This window comes from Trypanosoma rangeli (assembly GCF_003719475.1).
Source record: "Trypanosoma rangeli strain AM80 chromosome Unknown Tra_15.4_contig_00424, whole genome shotgun sequence".
NCBI lineage: Eukaryota > Euglenozoa > Kinetoplastea > Trypanosomatida > Trypanosomatidae > Trypanosoma > Trypanosoma rangeli.
Genome location: NW_021706168.1, coordinates 5,058 through 14,471, shown reverse-complemented (window position 1 = coordinate 14,471; position 9,414 = coordinate 5,058). Strand labels below are relative to the sequence as shown.

At 46.9% G+C, this 9,414-nt stretch overlaps 4 protein-coding genes across 4 annotated transcripts in view, besides 6 other annotated features; all 4 read left to right on the top strand.

Annotated features, from left to right (window-relative positions):
- Nucleotides 1–9: 9 nt before the first annotated feature.
- Nucleotides 10–1,782, top strand: TraAM80_08508 (putative kinesin-like protein; the record flags this gene model as incomplete). The annotated part of the gene is made up of 1 exon (XM_029385258.1): nt 10–1,782. The coding sequence occupies one exon, from the start codon at nt 10–12 to the stop codon at nt 1,780–1,782; it is 1,773 nt and encodes a 590-aa protein (XP_029234912.1).
- Nucleotides 1,783–2,425: 643 nt separating this feature from the next.
- Nucleotides 2,426–2,461: a sequence feature (A-rich).
- Nucleotides 2,462–2,568: 107 nt separating this feature from the next.
- Nucleotides 2,569–3,027, top strand: TraAM80_08507 (flagellar associated protein; the record flags this gene model as incomplete). The annotated part of the gene is made up of 1 exon (XM_029385257.1): nt 2,569–3,027. One exon carries the CDS (start codon nt 2,569–2,571, stop codon nt 3,025–3,027), a length of 459 nt encoding a protein of 152 aa, XP_029234911.1.
- Nucleotides 3,028–3,136: 109 nt separating this feature from the next.
- Nucleotides 3,137–3,168: a microsatellite.
- A 533-nt stretch (nt 3,169–3,701) lies between these two features.
- Nucleotides 3,702–3,730: a microsatellite.
- A 607-nt stretch (nt 3,731–4,337) lies between these two features.
- Nucleotides 4,338–4,376: a microsatellite.
- A 131-nt stretch (nt 4,377–4,507) lies between these two features.
- Nucleotides 4,508–4,529: a microsatellite.
- A 211-nt stretch (nt 4,530–4,740) lies between these two features.
- Nucleotides 4,741–7,521, top strand: TraAM80_08506 (uncharacterized protein; the record flags this gene model as incomplete). The annotated part of the gene is made up of 1 exon (XM_029385256.1): nt 4,741–7,521. One exon carries the CDS (start codon nt 4,741–4,743, stop codon nt 7,519–7,521), a length of 2,781 nt encoding a protein of 926 aa, XP_029234910.1.
- A 235-nt stretch (nt 7,522–7,756) lies between these two features.
- Nucleotides 7,757–7,784: a microsatellite.
- A 1,208-nt stretch (nt 7,785–8,992) lies between these two features.
- The window catches only part of TraAM80_08505 (uncharacterized protein), a gene marked incomplete at both ends in the record, with an annotated part of 498 nt that continues 76 nt past the window's right edge, over nt 8,993–9,414 (top strand). The window contains one exon of the mRNA XM_029385255.1: nt 8,993–9,414. This exon is cut by the window's right edge and continues 76 nt beyond it. Coding sequence (XP_029234909.1) covers nt 8,993–9,414 — 422 coding nt within the window.

Genomic DNA, 9,414 nt, shown 5'->3' with positions numbered 1-9,414 from the left:
GAGAAAGTTATGGGGAGCCACGCCATCAATCAGCAGTCATCACGTTCACACTGCGTGTTTACCATATACGTCACCCGCTTGGACGCCGACTCGCCAGAGACCCCCATCAAGGCCGAATTTTCCGTTGTGGATTTAGCAGGGTCGGAGAAGCTTGCAATGCTTTCCGGGAATCCATCGCCATTGCTGGTAAGGGAGTCGATTGATATCAACACGTCGCTTCTAGCTCTTGCAAGAGTCATCACGGCCCTCGCCACGAGTGCCAAGAGGAAGGTAAAGAATGGTGAATCAGCTGATAGGTCGCACATCCCCTACCGAGAGAGTAAGCTGACTATGCTACTGAAACACGCCCTGGGTGGCAACTCTCTGACCACCATGATCGCATGCATTAGTCCCTCAGACCGGGATGTTGATGAGACCTTGTTGACTCTTATGTACGCTGGCCAGGCACGCAACATCACGAATATCCCACACGTGAACGAGGATGCAAAGTCCGCGCTCATCCGTCAGCTTCGTGCGGAGGTGGCCAGTATGAAGAAGGAATTGGCATACTACAGAGGTCTGGCGTCGGAAAGTCTTGTAAAAGTTGATGATTGGCATTCTCCTAAATACACTTTGCAGGGTGGTATTGATGACGCTAGGGTGAATGAATTGGCAGAGAAGCTTCTTCAAGCGTGTGAGGCACTTAAAAATATTATTGCTGTGAACGGTCAGCTGCGAAATGCGTTTGATGTTGTAAAAGATGCCAAGCTGGAACTTGATAGACGTGAATTAGAACTCAATGCTGAGAACTTGGCGTTACGAGAGCGAATTGAGGTTCTTGAATCTATTGTGCTTAAGGAGGAGTTTGTAGAACAATCCTCACGGAGCTGTGAGGTTGTGGAGGTTGGACAGATGGAGGAGTCCACGTGCCACGAGTCGTTGCGTAGGTCGCCTTTAGTTGGCATGCGCACTGGTTTGTCACTCGAGGATGTTTTGTCTAATCGGCCATCCTCCGCTGAGTGGTCTCTGCAGCCTCGAAATTATGGCGAACGCGCAGAGTGGCGAGCCTCAAGTGCGTACAGAGAGAAGGGCCATCAGAGCGAATTGTTACTTGTTCCATCTCATTCGCGCACTGTGACATGTTCTGAAAGGAGTGGGCCTTTAGCACATGGAGACAAGGCAAAAGTCAACGGTGTGGCGAACTCCGTCGCAAGTAAGACAAGACTAAGGGAACGGCAAAAGCAGCGGCAGTCTAACCTCAAGAAAAAACTGGAGGCGTACACAAATCGTTACTGTCAGCCGAATCATTACATGAATTATGCAGAGTATTATGGCAAAGTGCGTCAGCAGATTCCTGTAAATCAAACAGCAACTGCGGCCATCAAGGATATTGAGGGGACATTAAAGCAGTTGCCCCGCTGCATTGCAGATGCTGTGCCGCAGTCTTTGAAAATTGCCTCGGAGTTTGGTACCTTGTCATTTGGTGGGTCGCGTGAGGAGGTGGCGGAGTTGGAACAGCGGCGTCACCAACGAGAAGCGAAACGGAATGCGCTTCTTGCTCAGCAACAAGTTCTACGAGGTAATGTAACCCAGACATTATTAAACGCAGTAGAGGAACTAGAATCACTACGGTGTGTGAGAAGTACAACTCCTGCGTTTGCCCCTTACTCAGCTGATATTTCAGGATGCACTAAAAATTGTCGTACAGGAGCCTCGACCATGCCGGCACCAGCAGCAAGCCGCGGCACAAGTCGACTGCGAGCATATTTGGACCGTGACTCGGCGAAGACGTCCACGCTGTGAGCGTCGCATTGGTGACAATCTTGGTGTTTGTTCACGGACTCTACCACAGTTTAGGTGCAGAGTTCTTTGAATGATTGTGCAATCAACTTTTGGCATTAATACCCATTTCTTTCTTTTTTGGGGTCCGTGCTTTTTTTTAGTTTTTGCATCTTCACCTGGCAGGAACGGACTTATTCTACGAGGGTGCCCCGGCCCGCGGGACATTGAAGTGATGCGAGAAAACATCACTAAAAAAAAAAAAGTTAACCCCCACTCCTTTTGGTGGTGGTGGTAGGGTATTGTTTTTGTTTGTTTCTGGTGTTTGCACCTTTGATATTTTTTTCTTTTTTTTTTACCCATGTAATCGTCAGTGGAGTGTAAAGGGAGGTGGTCGAGAGTGAGAGATTGTAGTAGGAGGAAAGGGGGAATAGAGAGTAAAGCAATTGAGGATGTGTGACGCCAGTTACGGCGCTTGCGTCTCTCTCTGGAAGTGCATGCATGCTACAGTGTGTGCGTATGTGCGTACACGAACTGGTGGGTTGCCGTCTTTGACGTCCTCCCTATTGGCACCAGCCGCAGTGGTTGGACCCACCTGCATGTATATCTGTGGTCTCTGCATTGAAGCGCATCGGCGTGAATGCACACACCTAAACTTGTATCTGTATTTTTTTCTTTTTATTTTTCTTCTCTTTTTTTTTTTGCTTGTTAATTTGCGTGTATTTTTTCCATTGCCGCGCTGCTCCGAAGATTCTCTGTTTAAAGGTAAACCGTGATAACAACAACAACAAAAAATCCACTACTTCAAAAATGAGCCTTGAGAACGCCTTTTACGCCTTCGCCTCTTTTGGTGGCCCACACTCGAAAGAAATGGACAACGCCCACTTTTCCAAGATGCTGAAGGAGACGAAAATAATTGGGAAGGCCTTCACTAGCACGGACGCCGATCTACTTTTCAACAAGGTGAAGGCAAAGGGAGCCCGCAAGATCACCTACGCGGAGTTTGCCGACAAGGCTCTCCCTGAGATTGCGACCAGGTTAAAAAAGTCCGTGGATGAGGTGATCGGGACTGTTGCAAACAGCTCTCCTGAGGCACGCGCAACAAAGGCCGACGCCGTGAAGTTTCACGACGACAAGAATATGTATACGGGTGTCTACAAGGCTGGTGGACCGACCAACGTGGATCGCAACCCTGGCTCGCTTGCCGGTGTTGTTGACCGACGTGTGGAGCAGACCGATGTGCGTGGCACGACTTCCACTCAGAAGTAGAGCTTGGAGAGGGGGGGGGAAAGGATGAGCAAGAGAACGTCAATGTGAATACAAAAAAAAAAACGAGGAAAAGCATGGCTCATCCCAAGTATGTATAATAATAAAAATAATATATATATATATATATATATATATATATATGCGTCTACACCTTTTTAAGAAAGCTTTTTTCACCAACGTTTTTAGTTGATTTGGGCTTTGTTTTGTTATTGTCGTTATACTAGTTTTGCAAGGAATCGATGCCCGTATATTTGCTGTTCTTTGTACTAAAGGGCAGTGGACTTCATTTCGATTTGATAGGAGGGGAAGAGGCATGGTGAAACAGAGCATTCAATTGAGGACTGCCTGCCGTTTTTTGTTCAATTGTTCCTCTTTCTTATGATGTTACCTCCGTATTATTTACTGCGTGTTTTCATTGTTTTGCGCCTTGTATCCCCCCTCCTCGTTTTGTTTTTTTTGAATCTGCACGGCAGTGTGAAGATGCGCGTGTGAGGTCTGCATATGCCAGTGGGGATGGCCTTGAGTCACCTGTTTATTGCTGTTTGTTGTTTCATAAAGGACCTTTTTTACATCCTTCTATCCTTTGTTGCCCCGCCGTGTGCTTCTTTCCGCTGCCCTCAATGATAAGTCGTGAGGTGTGTGGGGCGCAGACACGTCTGCGGGACAGAGAGAGTGGGGGGGGGGGGGTGGAGGGGTGGAGGGGTGATGAGCACGAGGAAGTGGTGTGGCCCTGGGATGGTGCATATGCGTTTATTTTTATAAAACTACAAATATGTCTCTGTGCGTATGTTTATTGCGCCACTGATTATGGTCCAGCAAAAAAGAAAGGAGGAGGATCACATCGACGAAAGAACGGCGAGAGACAAGCATCAACGAGTACGAAATCTAAAACGGAAAAAATTCGAGGAGTGGGAGAGACATAAGGCTGAGGGACTGTACAAAACGAATGAAACAATGGAGGGGGAGTGCTAACTGCGAAAAGGGGAAAAAAAGTATAAAGGGAAGTGTGAAGGATGGGAACGGGTGGGGAAGGTGTAAACCCCCTGAGGAAGAAAAAAAAAATGGCAGGGGACTCCCACACAAAGAAACTGATCGAACTTGGGGGAAGGGAGAGTATGGGAGAAGGCGTGTGAAATGAATAGAGAGAAAGGGAAATAAAGCAAGGAACAAATTTTGTGGAAACGCTTTAAACTGTGCGCAATTCAGCATCGCTTGGAATTGTGCCCTTTTCCGAGTGAGACATATACATATGTTTAGGCTGCGTCTCCTGTACGGCATGTCTGTTCGTATCTTTGCTTCTTTATGTTTACGTGTGTCTGTTTATCTCTGTGTGTGCGTGTATATGCGTGAATGCGTTGTTTTTCCGCAAGATAAAATAGGAGATTTAGGTATCCATATATTTTGTGCAAAGGCAGGAAGGCAAAGTTGCGTACCCTTTTGCAGCAGCAGTATTTATTCAACCCGTGCATAAACAAACAGTTATAAATATATATACATATATAGGTCGAGTGCGTGAGTGTGAGTGTGGGCGGCAAAGGCGAAGAAACAGTAATTTAGAAGACAAGAAGTGTAGGTAAAAGTCATTTTTTTTTGTTTGTCGTCATCTCTGAAAAGGCTGAAGGCTAGCTTTACAAATATTATTTTTTTGTAATTATCTGGCGCAGTTGGTTTGACACAATTCAGGTTTTTCTTGTTGAATTGACGCATTATACTATGAGTAGAGAGGCGCCATTGTCGCCTACTGCTTGCCGTGGTGCGGAGGACGCCTCTCATCTTGCGATAGAGGAGAATTTCACCGCACCGCCAGATTTGAAGGTGAAGAACAGCAGCATGCCGCCACTGGGAACGGCGAAGGATGACGCAGATAATCGTTACAGTAATGCGGCCGACGAGGTGGAGGACGGGATGCTTTGGAATGAGCAGAGTGTGACATCAAGGGAAACAGTATGGGGAAGTCCGTGCGTGCTAGAAGGCGCTGTGGGTGTTGGTTGTAGTGAATTTTCGCGGGGGCATTCCTCATCTGAATCCGTCAAAAGGGAGCGGGAATCTATTCAATTAAACAAGAAGAATCTTTATCAGATGGAAAAGGACTTGTCGGACGGAAAAGCAACTTTGCACCCAGAATTACTTGACGATGACACATTCTGCGTTAAGCGAAGGAGATCTAGAGGCAAACATGTGGGCATTGCCTCAGTGGCATCAGAGGTGGAGGAGGGTGCCCGTGGCTGCTTTGTAACGTCGGATGTTGAACAATCGTCCCCGCATCTGAAATTTAACAAATCAAAAAATAAATTTTTTGACATTTCGGTTTGCAGTGTTGAGAGTGTGTGTGGATCTGATGTTTGGCCAGATATTCTTAGCCGCAAAAACCTGGATCGTTTTGCATCTCAGCTCTCCATGGGCGTTAAGGAATTGACACCGGAAGTGCTTTTGAGTAACAACATACAGAAATTGCATGGGAATTCAACTACTGCGACAAACGACGGGCGGGCAAGTATTTGTGCTGAGGTAGGAAGCGAGATGAGGGATGATATGCGGTCTCAAGACGACGCAACAGCAAAGACACTTGATGCGGCACGCGAGCAAAGCCAGTACGGAGGCGCCAGTGAATGTTCCAGTCGCCAGACGCTGTTAGATGGTGCCTTACAATTTAAGAGGGAAAACAATGACGACCCCCTGCGTCCGATTGCATCAAAAACGCGGGAGTTAAACGGCGATGTTGTGACGGAGTTGAGTTCCACCATGTTCCCAGACTCCAAGACGTCTGTAAGCATGATGGTTGGGCCCCGTTCTCCGTGTTCTCGCCTTGACGATATGCCACGTGAAGACACCATGTCGGATGGCTCGTCTAAAGCTGAGAGATGCGGCGACAATGTTCCCAAAGAAAGTAATACGGAGGTGATCCAGGAATTGCGACAAAGCATAGCAAATAATGTACAAGCTACTCAGGAACTGAAATCGGGGCAGGACAAAGTCATTGCTGAAATGAATGGTTCCCAATGTGGCTCGCGATCTCACCTTGTCGATCTGACGAAGCAGCCAGGCTCCTCTAAAAAACAAACTAGTGGGTTACAAACAGTGCTGGATGCAAACCTTGGGGAGCTGAAGACGCAGGTATTACAGAGGGAGGGAGAGTGGCCTCAGTTAGTTTTTAGCGAGCTAAAAACGCTCAAGCAAAAGTTGGAATATGAATTGCAGGAATTGAAGGCGCACTATGAGGCAGAGATGGGTACCCTGCGTCAGCACGTGACGGAGTGCGTTGGACACGTCAAGCAACTTGCCTCCGAATTAATCATCAAACTGAATTGGTTACAGCGGCCTGAATTCACAGCCGATAAGTTTGAGACTTTTCCTCCTGGTGATCCGCTTCCCGAGGGGGAAAAGATACATTTAGTGGTGGATATACAGTGTTCTACCGAGAACCGAGAAGTCCTGCTTCCTATAAGCGTCAACGCCACGGTTGGCATGTGCAAGTGTGAGATCTTACGACGAATTTACCGGCAAGGTTTGATCGGTAATGACGTTTGCTATTCCAACGTTATTCTTCTTCAGGACACTCGGACGCTATATGAAGAAGACATACTTGGAGATGTTCTTGTCTCTGGCCTTCCCAACACAGGTGCTTTACAGAAGTTGGTGAAATTGACTCTACGCTCAACACACCAAAACCAGGTCCGCAGCCCACGTCCAACAGAAGGGGAGATTAGGGTACCCACAAGGAGTTCAACAGCACCACAGAATGCCGCTTCCTCTAATAGTTTTCTTCCTGCTGCCTCATTGGCCACGAATGGTGCTGACACACAGGCTGCCGTGACGATAAGGGAAGGGACCTCTTATTCGCATCAAACGATTAGTGCCACGCGACAACTTGCCCCTATGGCTTTGACAAAATCTGAGGATCGTAGAATACTGTGTGTTGAGAGCGTAGATGAAATAAGTGAGAGTGAATCCCTGTATCGTCGACTTTTAATTGAATTGGAGCGTTCAGAGCGAGAAGCTCTCGTTAGGGAGGAAAAGGCGCATTGCGTTGTAGTTGTCAAAGAGGGACTAACACGCATTCGTATATCTTTGTTGGATCGTGCAACGTACACTTCTGTGGAGGTGCATCGTTGCGTGGCCTGCAGTGCTCTTGAGAAGCTCGACGCCGCTTTGGCACCAGGAGCCACACTGGAAGAAATGAACCTGGCGAGCAACACAGCACAGGCAGCATTACAAAGTATCAGCTTTACCCCTGGAGAGGACAGTCGTGTCGCTGCCATGCAGGAAGTCATGCGTCGGGCGCAGGATGGAAAACAACGGACAGTTGAAGGAATCAAGGAGTTATGTGACAAGATTACCCATCGACTACGCATCCCTTCAAATATGTTGAAACGTGCGGAGTCGTTAACGCAGGACGCGCAGCGAGCCCTCATATTGGCACCCAGCCTGACGCAAAAGGAGTTGGACGAAGTACATGAGTCATTGGCAGATTTTTATGATGCAGTTTGCCACTGAAGTTGGTAAAGTTTTTTTTTCATTATTTTCCACCTTTTTTTTGTGCGTGTGAGAAGGGGGGTGAGTGTGTATGTTTATTTAAAGTTTCGTAGATACACGTATATACGTACGCATGCATGCTATTTACGAAAGCATTAAGAGAGTTGTGGGAACAACAAGAAGATGAAAATGGGCGCAGAAAGAAATTCAAAACGGATGGTCTTGTGTTTCCTTTTATAAATGGTTGTTATTTATGATATATATATATATATATATATATATATGTTGCGGTTACGTTGATTTCTTTCCGATCTCCTGATGCAGGATGAAGGTAAGAAGGGTCTGCATATGAAGGCGCAGGCACACACGCAGAGATACACATATGTATTAGGTTAACTTCCTTGCTATGAATGTTAGGTGGGAGGGAGATGTGTTTTGCGTACTACATGCAGTCAAGCCACAGAAAAGGGAATTGGGGAGGGGAGGGAAAAGAAAGGGGGGTGACCTTGATGCTTCTCTTTTCCTCTGCATCTCCTTTTTCTTGTGGTTTGTTTGTGGTGCGTCTCTTCTTTTGTTTTGCTTCGATGGTCATTGTTCCAAGAGAAGCAGCCAATGTGGTGAAACACAAAAACAGCAACATAAAACAGCTTCCACATGTCAGTACATAAAAAAAAAAAAATGTCGGCCTCTTTCACCATATTTCCTTTTCTATGAACCAGCACCCACACTGGGCGGTCAAGCTTCATATCCTCTGCTCCACTTCATGTATGCAAACCATGGGAGTAGTGGGGTATCGCAGTACATAAACAAAAGTAGGGGAAAAAAAAGTGTAACTCCATGTGATGCTCACGTGCTGCGCAATTCCTTGACTTATATGAGTGTGTGTGTTTTTTTTTAAATTTTGCTCACGACGTATATGTTCTTCTTTTTACTCATTGATCTTTCATGCCTTGTTTTTCGATTTACTATACAGCGACATGTACTGTGCTTCTTGTCCTTATTTTGCATTTGAACACCACGCCGACGTACCCCGCAGCCACAGGGGGAGGAAGCAATGAAACTGACACGGTGCCCCATGCAGAGACAAACGTGAGGGTGCGAGAACAATTATTTAGCCGCACATGAAGCTGACTTCAATGATATTTCAGCCCAAATTTTATAAGATTCTCCTACAGGTGTTTTCATCTGTTGTTCTTGTTTTTGCTTCGTTTCAGATTCTCCGCAAGGAAACCAAATGAACCGGTAATTGCAAAGGTGGCAAATACGCTAACCGTCACTTGACAAAATCGTTTCCACTGCGGTATATACTTTTTCTTGTGTACTCTCCTCCTTTTATTTCTCTATCCATTCTTGTGCCAACTGTTTTTCAGGCAGGCTAAGATTATTGCACTGTTTTTTTTTTAATTGCTGTTCTTTCTTTAGAACTAATGACATGTGAGCAACCGGAGACCAGCACGGTAGCCACGAGAGAAGTGAAGATTGAGGAGTTGTCATGGCGCGAGAGGCATCAAGGGTGAAACCAGTGACGCAGCCCGGTGTTCATGCACCGGAGATCAAGGCGCTGCTGAATTCCCGGGCAACGTACCGAACAGCTATTGTGGTTGCTGTTATATTTCTTTTGCTTGCCTGTCTTGTTGTCGTTGCAACTTCGTCCGTACAGCAGGGCGAGGACCAAAGTCTGCCGCGGGCGATTGTGCTGGTTGTTCCTCATCTTCCCCCAAGTTTGTTGGAGGCGGCCATGGCAAGCAATAAGGCTCCCTTCCTCGGTCTTCTTTCCGCTGCGGATGGCATCTATTCCCGGCTTACTGCGAAAAACAAGGAATTGACGTCGTCGCTGGTGACGGTTCTCACAGGCGAGGGGAACTCGAGTGCGACAAACCTTGTGGGGGCGACGAGCTTTCNGGCCAGGATGAG